This window comes from Magnolia sinica, chromosome 18 (genome assembly GCF_029962835.1).
Source record: "Magnolia sinica isolate HGM2019 chromosome 18, MsV1, whole genome shotgun sequence".
NCBI classification, from domain to species: Eukaryota; Viridiplantae; Streptophyta; class Magnoliopsida; order Magnoliales; family Magnoliaceae; genus Magnolia; species Magnolia sinica.
The window spans coordinates 7,738,087-7,763,848 of NC_080590.1; the positions used below are offsets into that span (position 1 = coordinate 7,738,087).

Genomic DNA, 25,762 nt, shown 5'->3' on the forward strand with positions numbered 1-25,762 from the left:
GTTTTTACTGCATGTGATATGATATGTACGTATAAATACATGATGTAATGATGTGGTTGGAGTCATTTGACCATAAAATTAGAGAGAGAAGCACCTTTGACTGACCCCATGTTGGAGGGCCCACACACATGATTTTAGCTTTTTGGGTGTGTATTGATGGGACCTACTGTAAGGGGATCAATCTGGAATGTTTTCGTTTCCATAAAGGTGGGTCTAATCATATCATTCCTCCATGAATAAAGGACTGCATAACAAAGATTACTATTCTTTCCTCACTCCAATTTATTAATGGCCAGTCAATGTCTTGATTTCCTGTGCTTTGATAGCAAAAACCAAATTTCATAAAAATGGAAAAGAAATTGACCAGATCAGACTTCAGGTTATTGATTTTTTTTAGAAGGACAAAAATAAAATATGACTTAGAATAATAGCCATAGAACGATTGGAAGACCACCGCTCAACCATCAGTCTTGTCGGATCAGAATCACCATAGTGATCATAAGATGCTTGCTTAGAACATCCCGTAAATGAAACTGGGCCACTCAACCAATAAGACCAGGATTCGGCGATTTTCTTTGGTGTGAAAGAATCAGCTTCAATTCCATGCCTCTAGTTTGGATCCCAGAGAAGTTTCCGAGTAAGTGCCGGCGGGGCGAGTCCAGGAATATCCCGTATGTCCTTGTTATTTGGGTTTACAAGCTGAAGATTCAAAATCCACCATTGCAGTGGAGTTACACAAAAACTCAAAATAACACATGAAAAGCAACATCTAAAACAAACCAGAAGGCCAGATGAGCTTGTACGGAGATTCATACAAGAGGGATGGTGATGATCCAGACCATCTTTCTGATGAGTGGCCAGCAACTAGATAGTTAAGAAGATAAAAGAAAGGTCCACATTCAGCAGAGAAAAGGCCAGAGATGGAACAGTAGGACCTTCCTATCTGAGAACATTTTGTGGGAAGGTCTATCCGGCGGTGGGGCCTAATCACAAAAAATGATCAGGAATCTGGATCAACCAACCAATGGACCCCACTTGTACAAACCGAGTGCCTAAGGTTACGATACATATCCAGGGGTAGTGGACTACATAATCACTCCTAAAATAAAATGTAGCAGTAAGAAAAAATTGTAACAAAAATGTAATACAAAGGCAAGAAAAAAGAAATCCAACCTTCACAATGATGATTGCTACCACTCCAATGACAATTATGAAGAGCATTGTCATAATGCATCGGTCAGTTGCAACCTAAAGGAAAACATGAATGAATTTGACCAAAAAAGAAAAAACAGAAAACATTAACAATAAAAATAACGAAAGAAAGAAAAAAAATTAAAAGAGTAGAGATGCAAACAGAGTTCAGATACATTGAAAAGTAAGGGTGGCAAAACTGGACCCCAACCTGCCAACCTGACCCGGACCCAACCTGGAAAGTTAGGGTTTTGGTCAACTCATTTCCTATTTTGGGTATGGCAGGCCTTGCCTCCTCGAAATGCTCTGTGTGTGTGTGTGTGTGTGTACTATATATTATAATATATTATAAGTTCAAAAATCCTAAACTCGGTTCTGATGTTTAGGGTTTGATTTTATATTAATTATAATTTCTAATATGTGGTTGATAATTTTGTATTTTTATACAAAATGATAATATTTTTTAATTTAGCTTTTTATATTTTTAATTAAATGGAGATGGGCTGGGTTTAGGTTGAACCATTTACATTTATGGATGGATTGGTTTGGGTTTGGGTTTGAGATTTTCAACCCATTCAATAAACAGGTTGTGTTTGTGTTGGGTCTATCCTCGTTATGACACCCGACCCCATCCATTGCCACCCCTACCAAAATGGAATTGAATTTGAAGTTCGAGAAAACTAACCTGTCTGCCGAGCTCTTTAACCAGTTGAGAGGCCTTCTTTATTGAGAAATGGATAGAGTCCAGCTCATTAACGATCCTACTCATTTGTTCAGTCTGAAAATAACAAATTGACATAGTTTTAATACTCATTACAAATCTTAAAACAACAGTGACAGGCGAACTAGTCAGGATTCTCAAATCTTAACATTTTGCAGACCTGTGCCTTGAGAGCAGCTGTCGTCTCGGCTCCAACATTAATGGTTTCGTGAACAACCTGTAACACAAAGTGATATGCAGAAACAGATTGGCATTGTAAACTCGGAAATTGAATACTGGAGATTTGTTGGAAAGAAAGGGGAAACCAGCACTTCAGACAGATTTCAAATTTTAAACTTTGAGAAGGTGAAATCTTCCCATGAGATCAATTAATGACCTAAACTGCTTTTGGAAATGAAATATCCTCCCACCAAGCACCTTTTAAACTACACCGACATCATTTTAAGTTTCAATCACAACACAACTCTCCAAAAGGAAAACATTCAAAAATCAAAAATCATATTTAGTTTTAGAAACAAAGAGTTCTGAAAAATAAAAATAAACATAAAAACCAATCAGCAGATCCTTCAACAAGAATTCAGGACCATGCGATTTTTAATACAATTAAGTTAAAAACAAAGTGAAATTGAATAACGATCAAGGCCCAAATAATGACAACTGACCCGCCCTTGGCCCCGTGCCATACTAATCTTTGGGAGGGGAGTTAACCTTTTTTGACCGCTCAATTGCTTGATCTGTCTCATCCATCATTCGGTTTCCACTATCAATTAACTGTTGATTGGTCATAGCTGCAAAAAATACAGATTCTGCTTTAGCAAAACAGGAATGAACATGCCTACATGATGTTAACATCTTAGAAATTACCATATCAATTAATATACAGGAGGTTTTACTAGACCCAAAAAAAAATGGTGTTTTGAGACATGCAATTTGAAGAAGTTAGCTTGTAGCAATCAATATCAGGAATACCCAAAATTGTGGCACCTATGGAAAGTGGAACATATGAGATAATGTGAACAGGAGCACTGATATGTAAACATAGATTGGTAGAATATATTAATAGAACCACACTCACGTAACTCACCTGGGATATGACTGGCGTAACTACCACTAACCAAGTGCTACATGGAGGGAAGAAGCGTATGACCCACCCCATCCATCAGATGTGCTGCCTCATGTTCACCAGGAAGCCAAAAAATGTGTGTGATCTAAACTCAGGCAGGCCATGCCATAGGGAACAGTTGGAATGGGGGCACCCACTATTAGTTGTGTGGGGAGCTGGCCATGATGTTTTTATGCCATCCAATCCATTTTTCAGATGCCACTGATCAGGATGAAGGGGCTCAACAAAATTCAATCTATTTCAAAACGCAGGTGGGCCATACCACGTGAATGTAAGTTTTAAGGTTTAGGCATGATTTTACACTATTTCTTATACTGTGCCCAACCTGAGTGTTTGATCTTCTGGATTTTTGGGATTAATGCCAAAAGAAAATGGTGTACCTGATGGACGGGGTGGATCTCATTTACATAAAGTATTTCCCTCTATATGTTAGCAGTAGGTACGCCCCTGTATACCTATTTCCAAAAGATGCTTTTTGGTGAGTGAAATGAACAAAATTACTCTCGCGTCTATTTTTTTCCTCAAAAAATGTGGTAGAGTTGAGCATCATGGAGCCCACGTGTGTATGACATCCAACCTTTCCAGCAAGTGCATCACACCACAATGACCTTACAAACCAAAAATCAGGCCATTCCAATCATCAGGTGGGCCACATGTAATGTAAATTTGGAGGTTTTTGGGTAGTAAAACAATGTACATCACCAAAAAATCTCCAAATTCACACACGGCGCACCTGATGATTTGATTGATCTGATTTTTTTGATCTTATCGTCAACATTGTGGGATGCACCTATCAGATGGGTTGGATGTCATAAACACACCATGTGGGCTCCACAATGCTCAAGCCTACCAACTTTTTCAAGTGAGGGCGAGTGCATTCTGGTAATTTCACTCACCAAAAAGGAGATCTCGGCACTTTAACTAAGCCAATGCATTGTTTGGAAAATTCATCATTCTTGAAGAATTTTCCAATAAGAAGTCCCTTTCAATATAAGTTAAATGTGCAAAAAAGAAAAGGAAAAAGACATGAGTTTTTTATCAGCAACAAACGAGTATAGATCCCAAAAATGTCGCTTTTTTTTTTTGTTGTTGTAATGATAACAGTAATTTCATTAAGCTAAAGGAGGGGAAGAGAATTCCCAACACGGAGGGGCCTCTAGGCCCGGATCTCGCAAGATCGATTACCAGAGGATTAGGTCCTCATGTTTTTGGGTGGTAAAACAATGTAAACCACCCAAATATCTCCAAATTCATACATGGCCCACCTGACTGCTTTTATCGATCTGATTTTTTATTTGTATGGTCATCATTGTGGGATGCACCTGTCAGATGGGTTGGATGTAATAAACAAATCATGTAGGCTCCACAATGCTAAGAACTTACTGGCTTTTTAGAAAGAAAGGATGAGTGTGTTCTAGTAATTTCACTCACCAAAAAGGACATTTTGGCTCTTCAAATAAGCCAAAGCATTGTTAATGTATAAAACAAAAAAAGGAATAATATATATTTTATCAGCGACAAATGAGAACAGGTCCCAAAACCAATAGTTGTAGCAGCTCTTCTTCTTTCTTCTTCTTCTTCTATTTTTTCAGAGATAACAATAATTTCATTAAGCTAGAGAGGAAGAGAATTCCCAGCATAGGGGAGGGAGCACTGGGCCCAAATCTCAGAAGATCGATTAACAGAGGATTAAGGCTTCATAGTAATCTCTTTAAAATTACAATCCAGAGTCCAAGGAAAAGCTTTGCTCCCATAGCCCATGAATATACCGCTGCAGCAGTTGTTTCAACTCACAAATACGTGGTGTTTCAATGCACATTGCATTGTTGATCAATCCTTTAGTAGTTATTATTTTACATGTAATTATCTTTAGGTTGTCTAGATTTTGTCAAATTTGTGCCACGTTAACAAATATGAGCATTTTTTAAAGGTGAAATTATGTTACTAGACCAAACTATTTACAGCCATAGTTTGCAAGCCTGAACTTGACTCAGGACACGGTCAGTCATGGGGTTGAGTCAACACTGCGAGTCCCAAGCCTTTAAATTTCGAGATTTTATTAATCCATCATCATTAGTTTCTTATATTTCTTCTTCCTCTCCTTTGAAATTACATAAATGCCCTTTATATGACTTGGAGAACTCGTTCAAACTGGGGCAAGTAATTATATACATGCCCTTTATATGACTCAGCCAACTCGTTGAAACTACAGCGAGTAACTACATAAATACCTTTTATATGACTCGGTCATCTTGTTGAAATTAGGGTGAGTAAGCCGAGTTCTGAGACGAACCAGAAAAAGAAGCCGAATTATAGGCAAACCAGAGCCAGCCTGGTTCACCAGACCCACTAATTAGGCCCCTGACTTGGCCGGGTTGACTCCAGGAAGTCGCGGGTTGGCCCACCTCATTTGCAAACTACTAAAGATAAAAACATAGCATAGAGAGGACTGCCAAAGGGCCTCCCAACCTATTTATCCTATTTGAAGACAGGCCTCAAGTTCTACTATGCTACAACCTCTAAAAAGGGAGTCCCTGCAGCCCAGGATATGATATACCCCTTGACCCCATGGAAAATCATCTCCCTTTCTGACTAATTGTTAAAATTTCTATTTGTTTCTTCTTGCCAAAGTGACCAAATAGTAGCATTCTAGCAATGAATGATGAAACGCCATTGTGCAGTTCTTTTCTTTTTATCAGATACCCTCCCTTTCCATGCTAGAAGCAGTGAGGCAGCCAATTAAGACATGACCCAATCAATTCTGCAAAGGTCCAACACTCCCTTCCAAATTCTAGCTGCAAATCGCAATGAATGAACAGATGATTTACAGTCTCCTCATCTCTTATACACATTAAACATATCTTTGTAAAGATCATCTTTCTTTTCCAAAGTTAGTCAACTGTGAGCATTTTTCCTTTTCCGCTAGCCATCCTAACACCACTGCCTTTGGTGCACCCAGGAACTACCATATTTGTGCTTCCAGCCTTGACCTGTTTTCCCCTCCCATTTTCAGCACCTGATAGAAGGATTTGACTGAGAACTAGCCATTTTTCTTAGAATTTCAACACCGCATGTCACTCTTGGCCAGACTAAATGTACACATCTGTAACTTTTCTTGCAAGTGAGCAAGTTGTTCTGTCACCTCTTCAAACAAATTCCTGTAGAACCTTGGCATCCATATCCATCCCCCTCCTCTAGTCAATCATCTTGAGATACTCTTTTCCTTTCGTTTTCTTTTTCTTTTCTTTTCTTTTCTTTTTTTTCTTTTTTTTTTGAGAGAGAGAGAGATAAACGAAAAATTTTATTAAAAAAGAGCAAAAACCAAATGGAACAAAACAGCAAAAAGAGACGCCGAGATGGCATCAAAACTACATCCCTAGGAACTCCATATCACACCCCTTAAGCTTAGAAGCAGGAGAAGCCCATTCGACTATCAACAATCTGATTCTAAGGGAGATGCCTTCCACAGACTTGATGGAATTATTAAATCATCTCGCATTCCTTTATTCCCAAACTGCCCACCAAAGCCCGACAAAGGCCATCCTCCAAAGGGCTTTTTTGATGGCCGAGACTGATGCCATGCCATGCCAACAAACAACGATCCACAGCTTGGATGACACTCTTTTCTTTGTCAGGTGAGATATTATAATGCCTTCTAAAGCTGTTGCAAAGGGATTCCCTACTACACCATGGATCTTCCCTGAACTTTACTCTGGTCCCATCACCTATCACAAAAGATGCACCATTCTTACATTCCTGCCAGTCACCCATCACCGTTTTCCACTCTCCCCATGCTCTATATAATGCTGATACTTTCACGGCCCATCCACCCTCTTGTGCACCATATTTTCCAGCAGTCACTTTTTTTAACAAAGAGAGCCTTCCTCATATCCAAACCCCCATAATCATTACCCAATCAAAGCACAATTCGTCATGCTCATATCCTTGCTACCCAATTCCCAATTCTCCAGGGACTTTCAAACCTCTTTGAAATTTACCAAATGAAATATCTTTTTCCTCCTTCCCTTTCCATAGAAAATCCCTCTGCAGTTTCTCGATCTGGCACCTAACACTAGCTGGGCATTTGAACAAGGACATAAAATACACGAGCAAGTGCGATAAGGCAGCCTTAATTAATGTGACACAACCCCTCTATCGGCAAGTATGTACATTTCCATGCTGGTTAACCAATACATATTGGTAGCCCAAGATAGGCTGAAGGTAAACTTCCAGTTTCACAGCCAAATATGTCCACCAGATTCTGCACCCCTTCTTCATTAAGCCAAACACCTATTATCTCACTCTTTTGCAAATTGGCCTTTTATCCTGAAACTATTTCAAACCATGCAATCACTCTCCTCTAAATTGGCAACATGTTCCGTGTTTGCATTGCAAAATAACAGTGTTCTTTGGCTTATTGGATGATTGATATCTGCATCTCATTTCAACCAATTGGAAACCCCTTCACCATTCCCTTGTCCATCATTCTACTCAACGCTTCTGCCACCACAGAAAAATAGATACAGGAACATAATGGATCACCTTAGGGCTCGTTTTGGGAGCTTGTATTTGGAATGCACTGGAATCCAAAACTTGTGTTTGGATGCTTGTAATTGGAATGCATTGAAATTCTTTAGTATATTCATAGGAAGCTGAATTTGATTAACTAAATCAGCTTTAATATCCCAAATTAGTGTACAGATGTGATATTTGACAGAATTATTGTAATATGCCCATTGAAACATATGCTTTGACCAAAAATGATGAAATTCCAAGCCATGGGTGGGCCACAAACGTAAGGATTACAAATGAGTAACTCACCGACGTTTTCTAACCGTCCATTTAGATGGCCGATGTTTCGACAGTTCGTGATCATTCTACTGATTTGATTTTAGTGCAGCCAATAATTAGATTGTTTTGGGGTATCATCAACATGCCACGTGTATAGTGGATTAGTAGCCTAGCAACACCTTTGTTAAACGTGCGACTCTTCTGCACCTTTCGAAAGCGATCCAAAAAAGGAATTTAACTCCAATTATACCCAAATCACAACAAAAATGTGAAAATTCAAAACACCAAAAATGTTTATTTCAAAGACCTCCAATTCCATTTACCTCCTTTCAACACGGCACCAAATGCAAAAAGCAGCCATGAGGAATCCATTTACCCCCAAGTACATCCAAAACGAGCCTACCAAACAACCTGTTATCGTATGCCTCTTGAACTTTTGAAAAATCCTTCAAGACTTCCATTGGAAATTACTTAAAGAATATTTCTAAAGATTATTAATAGATCATTATAGAACCAAGAAAAAATTCTTCCATTTTTTACTGTACTTCCAATAAATAACCTTTTACCTCTTGTAATTTCCACCTTCCTAATTAAGTAAATTCACCATGATTTTGATGCCCACCTGCTTCGCTAAAAATTGACCTCTCGTAGAAATTGAGTAGGGTCCATCCCCATTTCTATTTGATTTTTTTTATGAATAACTTAGAGTTCTACTAAGGAAAGAAAACAAAAACAATGAGGTGGTGGAAGCCGGTTCAATGGACAGGCCATATCGGAATCGGGTGACTCCAAGTTCGTTTACAATAAGTATTTTTCAATAATTCAATTTTATTTTTTATTTTTATTTTGAAAGGAAATTGTAATTTTATTAACAAAGCACCAAGAAGGCAGCAAAGAAAACACAACAACCACAACTCCCCTCCGCAAAATAAAGACAAAAAGAACTTTTACGCCCCACCATTACACAAACCCCATTCCAAAACAAAACCCATTGCCTTCCTATCACCCACTGAACATTGTGGCTAACATTACAAAAACATCTCCCATTTTTCTCTTCCCAAATTGCCCAAAGACACGCCAACAAACATAATCTCCAAATAGCCCTCTTCTCCTTCCCTACCTCCGCACCATGCCAAGCCATCAACAAGTCACCAACGGGACATGGCATAACCCAAGAGACATTGAAAGTGGAGATGAAACCACTCCACAACTTACTAGCGAACGGACAATGAAGAAGTAGATGATTAATTGATTCAAAATTACCACCGCATAGCAAACATACATTGGGTAAAATTATCCCTCCTATCTGAGGGTTATACATGGTTAAGACCTTTTCCCTACCAACGAGTTAACGAAATGTTGTAATCTTTGGAGGGGTGCTATAGGACCACAAATGCTTTGTATTCTTGAACGCGCCATCAACCCCTACTTTGTGAAGCATAGTGTAGAAGGACCTAACTAAGAAGTTCCTTGATTTCTCCTTTTGCCAAACCATTCAATTTGTTTCCCCACTAATTGAATGATACAAATGAATAAGACTCAAGAGTGAAGCTAATTCAATTACCCCTTCATCCAAAAGGAACAGGAAGCATGGTGGAGACCACACATCGAGGCACAATGCACAACGAGAATGTTGCAAGACGGAGCTAATCAAGCAATTTTTTGGAACAAATTTTGCAACAGCGTATCTCCCACCCACACATCTTCTCAAAAACAAACCTTCTCACCATCCCAAGACTATAACCAACCCCTTCATCAAAACTGGCCTTCACAAATAGAATCCATTTCCAAATGGCTGAAGCACTGTACAAGGATGACTTGAGTACACCACCCTCCAACACCGCAACCATATTTAGAAGCTATTGTAAGTTGTAACCCTCCACAATGCATCTTCTTCCAACCCGAACCTCCACAACCACTTATCACCTCCAACTCCTTAATTCCAACCACTCCCTCATCAAAAGGCTTACACAACTCACTCCAATTTAGTGGAACTTGGACACTCATAATTTTTCCAACTTCACAAGCATTGCCTTCGGATATCAGAATAGAGAGAAGTATATCGGCAAACTTGAAAGGCCCCAAGATAAATAATGCCACTTCCAATGGGCTGATTTCCTTCCAAACCTTTCCATTACTACAACCCATTGATGTTTTGTCGGTTTACCAGTACACAAAGGCAACCCAGGATAGGTAGAAGAGAAAGATCCTGCCTCAAACCCAAAAGCAATAGCTAGCTTCAGAAGATGCTCCCAAGGCACATGAACCCCCAGCAGAATAGTATTAGCAATATTCACCTTCAATCTAGAAAACGCTTCAAAGCAGCAAATAATCATGTGCAAATTTTGCCACCATAACCTTGTCGGCATCACAAAAAGAAAGCATATCATCTGCGAATTGAAGATGAGAGGCCGAAGAAGACACCCTATCCACACAAAAGCACAAAAGAGCATTTTGTTGCCCCATTCAAGCATCCTATCAAGTGCCTCAGCTGCCACCACAAAAAGGAGAGGGGTAAGCGGATCCCATTGTCTCAGATCCCTCGATCTATGGAAAAATCCTTTATACGATCCGTTAACCAACACGAAATCTGGTAGAGCTAATAAACTCCTTCACCCAACTCCACTTCATCCCACATACGATTCTACCAAGCATGTAATTTCATGCGATCATAAGTTTTCTCCATGTCCAGCTTACAAACAACACCTCGCAGAATATATATATATATATATATATATAGAGAGAGAGAGAGAGAGAGAGAGAGAGAGGAATGCTCACTTGCGCACCTTCTTACGTGAGCACCCATGCGCACCTTTGCACACGTGTCATGGGCACAGAATCTGAATGGTCCACATGATGTGGCACCCCTTGAAACTCTGTGGACCCAATTTTCATCTTGATCCAAAATTCTAGTGGGCCATAGCAATGAGAAATGCAAATTAAGGGAGGAAATTGTTTCCTTTTTCCATGGCCCACCAGAGTTTTGTATCGGGCTGAAAGTTGGGTTTGTGAGGTTTCAAAGGGTGTCGCATCACGTTTGTTGAAGTGATAAAGTCCCTTAATATACATTAATGCACCACACTCTGACAGCTTAAGCTTTTAGAGTAAATGGTTGTTTGACATGGTATTAGAGCGGGAGGTCCTATGTTCGAATCTCTAGAGCAGCAAATATGCCTCGCTAATATATTATTCTCCCACGGGGGGTCAGGAAAAATCAGGTCCAGCCCAAGGACCAGGAAATCAAGCCCGGCCTATTTATGGTGTGAGTGTCCCTCCACCCTTGTCAGTATGTTCCCATTCGGAGTTCCCACCCCGCATGTGCGGGGGGGTGTTGAAGTGATAAAGTCCCTTGATATACATTGATGCACCACACTCTGACAACTTAAGCTTTTAGAGTAAATGTGCCTAAGACACGTGTGAAAGGTGCGCACGGGTGCTCACGAAGAAGGTGCGCAGGTGAGCATTCCTATATATATATATATATATATATATATATATATATATATATATATATATATATATATATATATATATATATATATATATAAATGTTGTCAAAATCGTTATCATATTACAAATTGTAAAGGGGGTAAAAAAGTAATATATGGCATGATATTATCAATTGAGAAAATGTATATGGTATACACATCATGATATTAAAGGATTATTGTCTTTTTTTTTGTTTTCTTTTGGAAAAAAATGCCATAAAAAACATACAAGAGTCTTCAATAATTTTGTTCTTTTGTAACTTTCTTAAGCATAGAATCATATTAGAAAAAATGGCATTCGATTCCATTGTGAATAATATCTTAATTTCTTTGTTTTGGATTTTTGAATATAAAAATCCCAAAATCTCCTCTCTCTCTCTCTCTCTCTCTGAAAAGAAAAAAAAAAAAGGAGGATATATTTAATAGGGGAGGCTTTTTTCATGTTTTATGAGCAAAATGTTACAAAGAAAGAAGAATAAATTGAATAAATTTTTTTAAATGATTTTCTAAGTAATTTTTTGGCCCATTTATGTAATCTACGATTCATACGATTATGGATTTGTGATTTGGGTGTATGATTCAAATTGTACACCCATACAATACGATATGAATCGTACAATTTTGATAACACTATATATATATATATATATATATATATATATATATATATATATTGAAAGGGGTTAGAAAAACTAAAAGAAGCTATAATGCAACTATGAAAACATCTTCCTTCACTAACTATACTCTTTTCTTTTCTTTTTGTCTATAGGGGAAACTAAAAGCTTTCTCCTTTTTCTTCTTTTTTCTTTTTGGTCTGCAATGATGATTTGTTAAAAGGAGCCATCGGGCAATTATGATTCTTTCGCAAACTAAAATCATTGAGTGCCAATAAGTGCAAAAACATACAAAAAGCACACTACTACACCATCCATCCTTTTCTTTTCCCTTTTTCTTTTCCTTTTTGTCTATAACGATGATTTGTTAAAAGGAGCCTTCGGGCAATCAAGATTCTTCCACTAACTAAAGTCATTGAGTGCAAAAAAGTGCAAAAACATACAAAAAGCACACTACCACACCATCCATATACATAAGGTGAATATAGATGAATTATACATCCATTACACAAATGGCATACATGTGACTCAATCCAAACAATTGAAATTCTTACGGTTGATCTTCTTAAAAAGAGAGGTTTAACCCTTACAAAAAGATGTGTTATGTGCAAGACTGAGGATGAGATGGTGAATCATTTCTTTGCAATTAGGAGCTATCAACAATTATTAAATTGAAACTAGTCAATGTTCTGAATTCAACAAAGAAATGCCTAATCAGAGGTTAGGATCATCCAATAGACAAAAACTTTTAGGATATACAACATCAACCATGGTCTCAAGATTTGGATGGTCTGGACTAGAGTTGTACACGAGCCAAACCGACTTGAGCTTGGCACAGCTCGGCTCAGTTCGGCCAGCAGTCTATCCCAGCTCGAGTTCGGCTCGACTCGGTCCTCAAGCCTGACTGGCCAGCTCGACTCAGTTCGGTCAGCAACTTAGGTCAACTCGAGCCAAGTTCAAGCCAAGTTCAAGCTCAAGCTTTCAAGCTGAGTTCGAGTTCAAGCTTTTGAGTCGAGTGTCTTCTTTTTAGTTTTTATATGGGGGACCCCTTTTTATATAATATATAATATATTAGTTAAGTTATAACTCAAGCAGAGTTGAGCCGAGCCGAACCGAGTCAAGTTCAAGCCGAGCTTCGAGCTGAGTCGAGTCGCACTCAAGCCAGCTCAAGCACGGCTCGAAATTCTTCTGAGCTCAAAAAATCAGCTCAGCTCAGCCCGAACCCAGCTTTCGAGTCGAGCTAAGTCGAGATTATCCAAGCCGAGCTGAGCTAGCTCGGTTTGTATCCAACTCCGGTTTGGATTGGGATAGACACATATCGTGTGTATGAAGGTTGTGAGCATGTGCGTGGATCATCATTCCCTGCCAAATTTCCAAGTAATGCATCTTGCCTTTAATCTGCAATAGTTCCTCTCCTCGTGCATAAGTGTTACTCCACTTCTTGTCGTGAATATATATGTAGCATCAATTCCATATATTAAAGGTTGTTAAAGTTACAGAAACTCCAAACTCGTACATAACAGAATTACATGGACTATAGAATCCTATCAAAACTAGACCAACTTAAAATAAGAATTTTTAAATGGCTTAACATCTAAATTTGTGATTTATTTTTAATGGCGACAAATTCTATTAAATTTGCGAATCGTTAATATTTTTTAGGTCCAAAGTGGTTTTTTTCCTTTTTAAATTGACTTAGCAGATCGAGTCAACCTTTTTGAATTAGATGCTTCCACCAATTCACATAAAAAATGGACAATTTTTTCCAGTTTGGGATTTTTTTCATCTTAAAAATGAGCCCACAACTGGTTGATTAATGTGCATCACCAATTCACAAATTCACTGCATGAATCGACTGAATTAGGCCAATACCAACTGATTCAAAGGTGAATTGATTCGTCCATGAATTGATGCAGGACAATTAACCACTTACTCTAAAAGCTTGAACTCTTAAAGCATGGCAAATCAATCCCTTTATCTCATAGCCTAGGCCCCACATCCCATGGGTTAAGACCTTGGTCGAACCCCCCTTGTGGGCCCCACATCCCATGGGTTAAGACCTTGGTCGAACCCCCCCTGTGGGCCCCACTTCACATGGGTTCCACTTCACACGAGCCACCCGCCTCACACGGGTGGCGCCCACCTCACACAGGGCGCCCACCCCGAGTGTACCCCTGTATCCCACGGGCCACCCCACTTGAGATCGGTGTGAAAATGTCACTGTATTAATCATCCCTAGTGAGGAGTCTTGAACACGAGACCTCCAGCTCTGATACTACTTTGATGCAGGACAATTAACCACTTGATCTAAAAGTTCGAACAGATAGAGCATGGCGAATTAATCCCTTTATCTTATAGCTCAGGCCCCACATCCCATGGGTTATGAGTTATGACCTTGGCCGAACCCTCCTCGTGGGCCCCACTTCACATGGGTTCTGCTTCACATAAGCCACCCACCTCACATGGGCCGCCTACCCTGAGTGTGCCCCTGTGTCCCACCGGCCACCTCACTTGAGCTCGGTGTGAAAATGCCCCTGCATTATGAAATCTCATGTGGCCTCTAGCCAATCTACATTGACTCAGCCAACTCCGCATTGAATTGGTCATTGAGATCCATTGCAAGTGACAATTTTTACTTTTATTTATTTATTTTTACTTTTTTTTTATGTTTTCATTTCTTTTAAGAAACATTGTAACATCTAAGGTCGTTTATGATACTTTAAGCTAAGACAAGACTCGTTCAAGTTGTATCAATACCAGCAATAAGACAAGACTCAGTACCAATTGAGTCAATTGCCAACTGGTGTTTTTAAGTATTCGAAGACACTGACTACTTAAATTGTCCACTATCTGAAATCACAATAATGGGCATCTTGCTCATGTTTATGGCATTTACTCATCTATCTCCTTGACGGATTGTATATGATGTCGTCTTTTTCCCCTTATGTTATGTTACCTATCAAAAAGAAAAGAAGAACGAAGAAGAAAGAAATCACAATGGACGAGAAATAATGGTGGAGAACAAATCCATGAAAAAGGAAATAATTGGAATGCCTGAACCTTGCCAAAACAAGTTGTATGCTTACATGAAGCAAGCAGAACATGCTCTTCACCAAAACCATGCTCTCCATCAGGCCCATCAAAGAGATCAGCTCGCTTGCTTTCAAGACTACTTGCATGTCTGAAATTCCATACACAATAAGAAACTAAACAAAACTCTAGAAAAAAGGGGTTAAAAGGATTGCAAAAGCTACTTGAAGCAGCTCAAAAAAGTAAATAAGAAAGGGAACTCAATAAAGAAAACTATGGAATGAACGACAAACTTCAAGAAGTGGAAAAACTTCCTAGGAAATAGCTCCCTTTCCAGTCTAGTTGTGATCGAAAGGATAAAAGTAATTCATGAATCTCGAAAGATGGTTCCCTTGTCAATGTGACTGTTTTTTTTTTCTTTTTCTTTTTCTTTTTCTTTTTTAAAGGTAAATGTATTGTGACTTCATTATTTCATTCACTTAATTTTAGTTCACATGCTTAGCATCCTTTTAACATCCTCTCTCACTGCTACTACATTTTGTTTTATGCGTTTACAGTATTAGTCCTTTGTGCAATCCAAGTTGTTGCCATCTGAATTTCCCTTATCCAATCAAGGATTGATCCACATTCAGTGTCAGCATCTAGAAAAGCCTTTACGGCACCGCCTTCTATGCTAGGTGAACTTAAGCTAATTCATGCTTCCATGCACTTCCTTCAAAAAATGGGACACAAACCCTTTGACATCTTTCCCGTTCTAAAATCCACCCACAATCACATGGGTCCCAGAAGTTGACCCGATTAGTTGGGATAAGACTTAGCTGATGATGATGATGATTATGGATAACATGGTTCCCAGAGCCCTTTGTGACCATCCAGCAATAGAGGCCTAGAACATCTGGGATCCCAGACTGTTTTAGAATAGGAAGATGGAAAACAAGAATTTTCTATTTTCTAAATTTACCAATGTAAAGAAACTTGTAGCTAAATGAGAAGTAGATGTTCTCAATTAAACCAACATATGCTTCTGCAAATGAACGGGCACAACATAGCCTACTCAAGCAATTGTTAGAAATGTCAATAACTCACTGCTTTTTTAGAGCAACATAAGAATTCAATTCTTTAATCTGCACAACAATGACAAAAAATTCAGTTTCAAGTTGGATATAGAACAATGAATATGGACTACGGTTATTAGAGCGTTCAGACAAACATTAGGAAGAAGTAGCAACTGCATATAAAGAATAAAGATTAAGGAGTGAACAGCACCATTGACTGTTTTTTCTCAATGAGCATTCTATTGGTGTCTGAAGTATTTCTACTCTCCACTTCCTTGACTTCTCGGTCAAAGTCTTTAATTAGCCTGAAAAACAACGAACCAATAACTCAAGTTTGTATAGAAAAGAGTCCTTTGTTTAGAAGATGGGATTTTCCACATCCAGTTCACCTAAAATGCGAATGAAAATAGATTTAGACCTACTATTTGTTAAATAAAGCAAAATAAAGATTTAGGGAGTGTTTGGATGCACCAAATTTCATGAAATTTCACACCAAATTAGACTGCTTAATCATTGATAATGAAATTTGGTGCAACCAACCTCTTAATCTTCAAGCTAAATCCCAAACTAGTAACGAGTGAGGGGATCGAGAGAGTACACCTACCTCTTACATTCCCGCATTTTGTCTGTAAGTTCCTCCAGTTGTCGGCTCTGCCTATTTGAGTCTTTGATTTTCTCAAGCTTCTGGAACCCATTTCTGTAAGAAAAAGCATTGCATAACTGTCCAAATATCTTTATCAAGGATGACGAGACCCCATTAATTTCCAATTCCCAAACCCCATGCCAATACAAAGCAAGCCCACATCTTACAAAGCAAAACTACAGGTTAATAGATAGAAATTTCCCACTCAAAAGTTAGAACTAACATAAACAGCAGAAATGATTCAAAGTGTAATACCCATAGTGAGCTTCCATTATTGTTGAATCTCATCATCATTGCATAAAACTGAGTCACTTTCACTTTCACTTTGACATTTTAGGAAGTGGTGTCCAGTGGCCATATCAATATGAAAAACAATGACAGAACTGAAGGACGGGGATTTCCTGCGAAAGCCTTTCGCGGGAAGTTTCTGCGCTAGGATGCTAGGTGGGGCCCACCTTGATGTTTGTCATAAATCCACCCCGTTCATCTGTTTTATGAGATCATTTTAGGACATTCTACAAAAATTAGATGGATAAAAAAAACTCAAGTGGGCCGCACGAGAGGAAACAGTTGTGATTCAGTCACCACCGTTGAAACATTTTTAAGGCCACAAAAGTTTCCTATCATGATAATTTTTTTGTGTTTTCACTTCATCCCAGTGGGAATGACCTTATAAACCGTTTGGATGGCATATAAAAATCAAGGTGGAGCCCAGGAAGGTTTCAATGGTAGAAAATTCTTTCCCCAGTTTTCCCTCTCGTATGGCCCACTTGAGTCTTGAATCCACATCATTTTCTGTAGAATGTCCTAAAATGAAATCAGAAAACGGATGGACGGAATGGATTTATAACAAACATCACGATGGACCCCACCCAGCATCCCAACGCAGGAACTTCCTGCGAAAGGCTTTCGCATGAAATCCGCGTCCAGAACTGAATCTACAGCTCAACTGATGCAGGATGGTGAACCTTGGGATGGCGACCCTGGCTAAACATGATAAAAATCTCAATCCCAATCCTTGAACATATAAACACATAATTTCATATGAATGACTAGATTCCCATATTTCAATCTCTCTCACCAACCAAATTGGATAGCATCACACCGTCCAAATTGAAGTATGCCACTTTGTTGTGACAATCACGCTGCTATGCACATAAGGGATGGACTAAATAGTATCACCTTTCCATACATGAAGCCCAAAGGTCAGCTAGATCCTCACCAAAGCCGTTGGTCAAGAGAGACTTAGTCATGTACTTTCCAAGATATGGTATTCAAAAAACGGTTACGTAACAGCCGTTACAATTGTTTCATAATGGTAACCATGGTGCCCGTTGTGCAACACAGGGCCGTAACGGCCGATTTGGAGGGAAAAAAAAAAAGGCCCGTGACAGGCTGATATATATTTTTCCTTTTAAAAAATTTGACTGATGCAAACCCTGAAAGGGGAAGCAAATAGATCAATAAGAGAAGAAAGAGATTGCGGGGAAAAGACCCAACAATCCTTTAGCCGAATGCTAGAGATCACGAATACAAGACTATGAGCAAGCTCAATAGTCCTTTAGCTTTGAACTAGAGATACTCTCCAATAAGAAAATTTCATAAAGAGAATATCATCCAACTTATCTTATTCTATAGGCCATATGCCTTATTTATAATCAGTTACAATCAGCAATAAAACTATAGAATCTTAAAGATAGAATTCCTAGCTAGCCAATATCTGAGAAAATAGGAAACTACCTAAATAAGAAAGCATTGTATTTAAGAAAGTGCCTAAATAAGAAAAATCTAAAATTACTCCTTGCCTAATATAAAGTTATGAAAGAAAGAGAATTTCTTAATCTAGGAATTTGAAAGAAAAGGAAAGTAGTGATGGGCTAAAAAGGAAAAGTGGGCATTTTCTTGTGCACACGTGCGGAGTGTGCACGCGTGAGATGTGAGAATTTTCTTCAAATCTTGATCAATCACCTTGTGTGGCCATTTGGTTGTATCATTGGCTATTACAAGGCCATAACGGCCATCATGAGGCGTTGTTGCCCATACAGAATGGCCATAAGGCTGGCAACATCAGCTAGTGTCTGGAGAGGGTGACAATGTTGGGTCGAGAACAAGGTTGTGATAGTCAAAGATACACGCCCCGTTTGTTGGAAATAATGGCAAATCGAAGATTTGAGAGGAGTCTCGGAGATGCGGGGAGTTACGGCCCGTATCGTAGCAACCATAAGGCTGGACAACAGCTAGTGTCTAGAGAGGGTGATGAGGTCAGGTCGGGAACGAGGTTGCAATGGTCAATGACACATGCCCCGTTTGTTGGAAATAATGATAGATTCAGTGAAGTCATAGTTGGCAAGATCAATGGCTGACGAGATTGTTGGATCTAATGGGTTTTGACGAGGACAATGGTGTCAAGTCGAAGATGAGGAAGAAAGGGGGTGGCACTGGTGACAACTACGGATGGCAAGGTGTGTTGGTTCAGCAGACAAAGATGGTGGAATTGTGGTGATGGTGCCATGGATGGAGATGAGGAAGAAAGGTGGTGGTGCTAGTGACATTGGGTGGCAAGTTGGATTGGTGGGTGCGGCCTCAACGGTGGTGGGTATGTTGGGAATGGTGGTGATGGGCGCAAGATGGCATATTCCAAGTTAGGTATGGCAAAAATAGGTTGCATCATAATGGTTGACGGTTGGGTTCAGTTGAGAGCAAGTGGGACAAGGGCCACTGGAGGGATCTAATTAAAAAAAATCCAATTGTGAACAATGGTTGCCAGAGAGATCTTATCAAAACAATTTCAATAACAAAACAAAAAGGCCGAGAGCAGGAACAAAGAGATTTATTCAGAACAATAGGAATCTCATCACTCCAATATCATGTCAGATTGACGATGGTAACCAGACGTCATAGGAATGGTTGGAAAAGTTGTATCACTCCAAGGCCCTATGAAGGGTTTAAATACAGGGGGAAAAAATTGTGCATACACACATGTACGTGTAACTACTAAATATGGAGATTCTAATATATCCTTTGTTTTTTTCTTTTTCGTTTTTTCAAAGAGTACCTGATCAATTAATTCAAAGGGTGCCAAAAAGGCATAAAGAATTACAAGATAAGCAAAAAGGAAAAATTACAGTATTGTTAAGAATTAATGCAAGAAGCCCATCCCACTACAAGACTCTTAAGTTTAAAAACAACTTTCCCCTCTTTGGCCGCCTCATTATGGAAGCACCTTGAATTCCTTTCCCCACAAATAGACAATAAAACAGTTAGCGGGGCTAACCTCCATAGGTCCCGAGATTTCCTCTCTAACAGAGCACCATGCCACATTAGGAGAAGCTCCTTGATGGTCTCCAACATAACCCACGGGATGCCAAAATGGAAATGAATGAATGGATGATTCATTGACCCTGCATTTGCCATACACATAATGCACACATTAGGGAGAATCATAGCCCACATTTGGAGGTTATCAATAGTTGAAACCTTTCCTCAACCACCAAGCCATCCGAAAGCCCCTTTTTTTTTTTTTTTTTTTTTTTGGGGGGGGGGGGGGTTGTGGGGCTCCATAATGCCAAACAAAGGCCGTTGGGCTGCTTGACCCTTCACTATCATTACACCCAAGGGTAGTGTAGAAAGACAGAACCGATAAGCTCCCCAGCTTGTCTTTCGTCCACACCATTCTATCCCTCTCTTCCCTTATAGGCACTTGATCTTGAAGGGGCTCTCAAGAATTCTTGCAAACTCTTCAGTTTCAACGTCAGCCATATTTCTTCAACATGGGAGGTTCCACACCACTTGAGATCTTATATTGTTGTAGCACTTGGCAACCATGATATCCCTTTCCATTGCTAGATGCACCACAAGCAAGAAGGCTCTTTGGAGAAGGATGTCGCCACCCACACACCTCCCCAAATCTCACTCTCTCCCATTTCCTACCACAAGGCTATTCATTCATTAAACCCGGGCTTGATGCAAGCCATTTCCAAATCCATGACACTTTATAGACAAAGGAGGCTTTAATCTCCAATCTTTGGCCAATATTTATTCAATCTTTATAATCCTTGTCTCTACTTGTTAGGATAGTGGTAAAAGAAGAGAGGGAAAAAAGAAAAGTGCAATGATTATCCAATGATAGATTCCCATGGATTCCACGAGTTTAGTGACAAATCTCATTCTTGGCAATTGCTTAGCCTGGGAATTTTTAAGGAGATTTTCATATTTTGACATTTTTCTTGCTACATTATCCTAAAATCTCTTTGAAATAAAATATTAAAAATATCTATTATAAATTAATAACTATTTTTCAAAATAAGAATATGTAGTCATAAAATAATTATAAAAATGCAATAATTCCACGATAGAATTGTGCGAAATTGAAAAAAATAAAACAAAATCATAAGATTTTAAAAATCTCGCAATAATATTGTTGTCGGAATCTTTGGGACGATGAAGTAGCTGAATGTGCCTCTCTTTTTTATGTCGAGCAGGTTGCGGATAATTTCATCGCCAAGATGGACCAGAAAAGGCTCAATCAGAGACGGAGGTGATCCAGACCGTCAGAACCTAAAACAGACGTATCTCGCAAATTGGAATGAGTTATCTAACGTGCCATATATGATTTTGGGGTAGGACGAGCTACTTTAGCCACCCAACCCACTATGCCGGGTTGCGCACGCCGAATTTGCGAAATACCATCAGATCGATGGTCGAATTCCTGTTTTAATTTCGTTTTTACTATTTATAGTAAGTTTTAGTTTGAGTTTAACTCTTCATTCGTTGGGCTTTAGGAGTTGCGCCCAACATGAAAAGTGCTTAGAATAGTTAGGGGAACATCATGGTTCGGCCAAATAGGACACTTACTATTTTTGGCCGAAAATCATGCGCATTAGTAGGAATCACGACCGTCTATAAATAGTAAGTTTATTATTTATAGTAAGTCACGATCTCTAGGAGTTTTAGTTATAGTTTAATTCCAAAACTTCTTCCTAGGGTTTATGTTATTATTTAAGAGGTTGTAAGCTCATTTTTCATCATCAATCAAATTATTGCGAATTTTATTAGAATTTTTTTCTATTTTCTATCTCTCCTCATGGATTCGAGGTATATCCATGAGGAGTCTAGAGAAGTTCCATGGATTCAGAACAGTTATTCCTCTGAGGAAGGCGGTGCTCGACCTCGACATGTCCGCCCCTGTGTCACTTTTGGAATGGTTTTACTTCTATTGCCAATTGAGTGAAAATTGTGATAGGATGGTGTGGGTTGTAGACAAGTCAAGCCAATTCTCGGTTTGGTCCTTCTACTCCATGCTTCTTAAGGAGGGAACAATGGTGCCTAGACTCATCACATGTGGCTAGTGGACAGAAAAAGAGTATTGACTATCGATAATCTCTAAAAGCGATCAATTATCGTCCCTTATATGCTTTATGTGCATGTCTTCTGCCGGATCTATTGATCATCTCTTCATTCATTGCCCCTTCGCAGGGGGAGTGCTGTCAGCTTTCTTTAGAAGTTTCAATTTAGCTTGGTCCATGCCTCTCGGCATCAGAGATCTCTTTTAGGCTTGGCACAGCATGGCTTTTCATAAGGCAGTTAAGAGTTTTATGGAATCTATGCTTGTTGGCTGGCTTGTGGATAATTTGGGGAGAAAGAAACAGAAGGTGTCTCTGAAATGGAAGCAGTCGGGAGGACCAGGTCACTAATAGAGACAGGGTTCTTGTAAATGAATGGGCCGCAAGTTTGGGATACTCTGTTAAGTTGTAATTTTTTTGCATTTTTTTCTTTGTTTTTGCTTTTGCGTGGGTTCTAGCTAGCACCACCTCAACACCTCTTTTTTCTAATGAAATCTATAACCTTTCAAAAAATATATATAGTTTGGTCAATTTTTGTGAGAATATCGTGAGGCCATGAGAATGTTATGAGATTTTCAAAATCTCGGTGATATTTGTCACAATAACCATGAGCATGATTGACGCATGGATTCCCATGGATCCATTTTCGGGGGCCTTGTTTGGATAGCAATCAGAAATCTCATTTTTCCTCTTAAAAAAATGCCTTTGTATCTTGTGCCTGGGAAATTGGCTATAGTGTTTGGATAATGATTGCTTGGTGGAATCCATTGTTTCCTTCACCAACCAAAGATAGTGAAATGTCCCAAACATGGAATACTGCTTCATTTTTCTTTTCATTTCCCATTATCCAATCCGAAAGAGGTATGGGAAAACTCATTTTCTTCAACCACTTCCTTTCCCAACATCTTCCTTTCCTCTCTCATCATTCTTTTCTCCCAAAAAGCCATCCACAACATTCTGTCCAACATCCAAAGAATCCACAGACCTCAGAAAACTTCCTGACATTGCTCTTGAAATCCTAAGCTACAAACCAATAACTAGACAACATTCGAAATAATCCACAGACCTCAGAAAACTTCCAGAAGCAAATGTACGAATTAAAATGCCAAATTCATGTACAAACACAAAAGAAAGCTGCCTGAACTTCAAAAGGCAGAATTGGAAAATCCTTACGATAATGCACGGAAGATATCGTTGATCTGTCCATCGATGTTACCCAGCTCCTCACTGATTGCAGACAACGAACCCATCGCTGCAATGAATCAAATATCTCTCCCACCCCAATCTCCTCTTCTTACATCAGTAATTACGCTTTCAAAGCAGAAACTCGGAAAACGATGCTGGGATCGTCTAAATGCATCAGGAACGGACCGAAATTGGATTCAATCCCTTCATCAATGCATGAACCCAAAATGCATTTAGAAGAAAAGCGATTGCTGAAGACTCGAAATTCGAAAATCCTCTGCCGATTCTCGCTGTCTCTGAGACGGATCAGAATCGTCCAGGTGTTGTCTGAGAGACCCTATTTCAGGGGCGGGAATGTCGATTCGGAGCTGATTCGGATCCGATTTAAGAAAATGGTTTTGAGGTCGGATTTAGAGGAGATGGAGGCGGGAGAAAAACGGATTTAATGCCCATGAATCGAAGGGAATGAGAGAGAATGCAGAATCGGGATTGTACGAATGAAATCGATCGGAAAGCCGGAATCTGCAAGTTTTCTTTTTTACTTTGTTTGTTTCTCGGGTTTTCCAGATCGATCGATCGATCGAGAGAGAGAGAGAGAGAGAGAGAACGAGTTCCTCGAGTCCAGGAGGAATTATAGGTCCTGTCGAAAGAGAAATGCCACGGCTAGTGGGAGCGGATTAGGTGCGTCCCAGGCCACACTCAAGACGGTGCGGCCCTACCGTGGGGCCCACCTTGATGTATGTATTATATATCCACGCGGCCCATTTTTCCAGATCATTTTAGATGATCAGGTCAAAATTTAAGAAGATTCAAACCTCAGGTGGACCATACTATAGGAAACAGTGGTGATTGAACGTTATACCATTAAAAACTTCATAGCGGCTACTATAATATTTCCGTAATATTTATATGCCATCCAACCTGTTGGCAAGGTTACATAAAACTGGATGAATATAAAAAATAAATATTATATTGATACTAAACTTTTGTCGCCCACGAGATGTTTTTAATGGTCAATCACCCAAGTTTCCTACATTATGGTCCAGATCTATTTAATTTTTGGGATTGTTCTATTAAATAATCTTTAAAAACGGATGGACCGTGTAGATATAGAATAAATACATCAAGGTGGGACCCACGGTAATGGCCGTACCGTCTGGGGCGAGGCCAGGGCCGCACCTAATCCCTCCCACGGCTACTCGCGTGAGTGGGCAAAATCATAGTCGCGGGCAAGGGTGGCAGCTTGCATAACATGTTGTATGTGTAAAATCCACTCCGTTCATCAGGTTCGTAATCACTTAATAGAATCTTGATTAGAAAGAAATCCATATCCACAGCGTAGGTTGGCCACTTCACATGGAATAATGGGATGGGATGCCAACCGTAGGTTTGAATGTGGGGCCATCATGATGTTTGTCTTTCATCAAACCCGTTAATCAGGTGTTACTCAAAAAAATAATAATAATAATAATAATTTGAAAATACAATATTTATGCTGATACCAAACTCAGGCGGATCAGAACGCATGAAATAAGAGGTGTCATGAGCAATTGTACACAATTTTCATTGGGGTCCTATAAAAGTTTTATATTGTGCAAATATTTTTTTATGTACGGTTCAAATAAAGTTTCTCACATGATGAAAGGAGTGGATTACACATAAGTTATGAAGGACCCATAGAGCTTGTGTGGTTCATTCCATCTCATATTTCCATGGCCGCGCACCACGTGACTAGTTGACCAGACTTCGAAGGCAGTGCGTATGCGTGCCGCGGATTGCGTGATGTGGACACACCACCGACCTCGCGGTGTTTTGACGTGGCAAATTTCTATGACCCCACCCTAATTTATGTGTTATATCCGCACTGTCATATCCACTCTGTCATTTGAGCATAAGACATGAGCCCAAAAATTAGAACATTCAAATCTTAAGTTGACCGCACTATCAGAAGTTGTTGGGCTTAAACGCTTACCATTGTAAACTTTTTAGCACCACAGAAGTTTTGAATCGAGTTGATATTTGTGATTTACCTTCTTCTTGGTCCGTCTAACTTACTTAATAGGTTGTATGCAGAATAAACATAGATTGGACCCTAATAAGGTTTCAATGGTGGGTATCATTATCCCCTTCATTTCTGTCGTATGGTTTACTTGTGCTTTGAATCTCTTATTTTTTAGCTTTTGTTCTAAAATGATCTTAAGAAATGTATGAACAATGTGAATATAACACATGTATGATGGTGGAGCTCCATAACTTTGCCATGCCAACACACTACCATGGTCAGCGCAATCAACTTAGAATGTACTAGCACAGGTCGAGTTTCATGATGAGGAAGCGGATTAGCTTCTGCCCCTCACCTTCCAAGCTCGAGACAAACTGGGCTCCGATGGGATGCCATGATGTATAGATTATATAAACACTATTCATCCATTTTTTTTATGTCGTTTTAGAATTTGCGCCCAAGGGCTTATTTGGCCGGACGGATCCCACGGGATTAGGAGGGATGAGATATCCTGGGATTTTACCTTCCAATTCCTTCTAATATGTCTAACCAAACATGACCCAAGCATGATTGAATG

At 39.3% G+C, this 25,762-nt stretch overlaps 1 protein-coding gene across 1 annotated transcript; it reads right to left on the bottom strand.

The window, feature by feature from the left end:
• Positions 1-245: 245 nt before the first annotated feature.
• LOC131233547 (novel plant SNARE 11-like) lies at positions 246-23,781 on the bottom strand. The gene is made up of 10 exons (XM_058230303.1): positions 23,172-23,781; positions 16,618-16,710; positions 16,225-16,318; positions 16,045-16,082; positions 15,015-15,109; positions 2,621-2,700; positions 2,073-2,129; positions 1,877-1,969; positions 1,174-1,248; positions 246-699 (listed from the first exon to the last, which is right to left on the bottom strand). Exons 1-10 carry the CDS (start codon positions 23,246-23,248, stop codon positions 610-612), a joined length of 792 nt encoding a protein of 263 aa, XP_058086286.1. The 5' UTR covers positions 23,249-23,781; the 3' UTR covers positions 246-609.
• Positions 23,782-25,762: the final 1,981 nt, after the last annotated feature.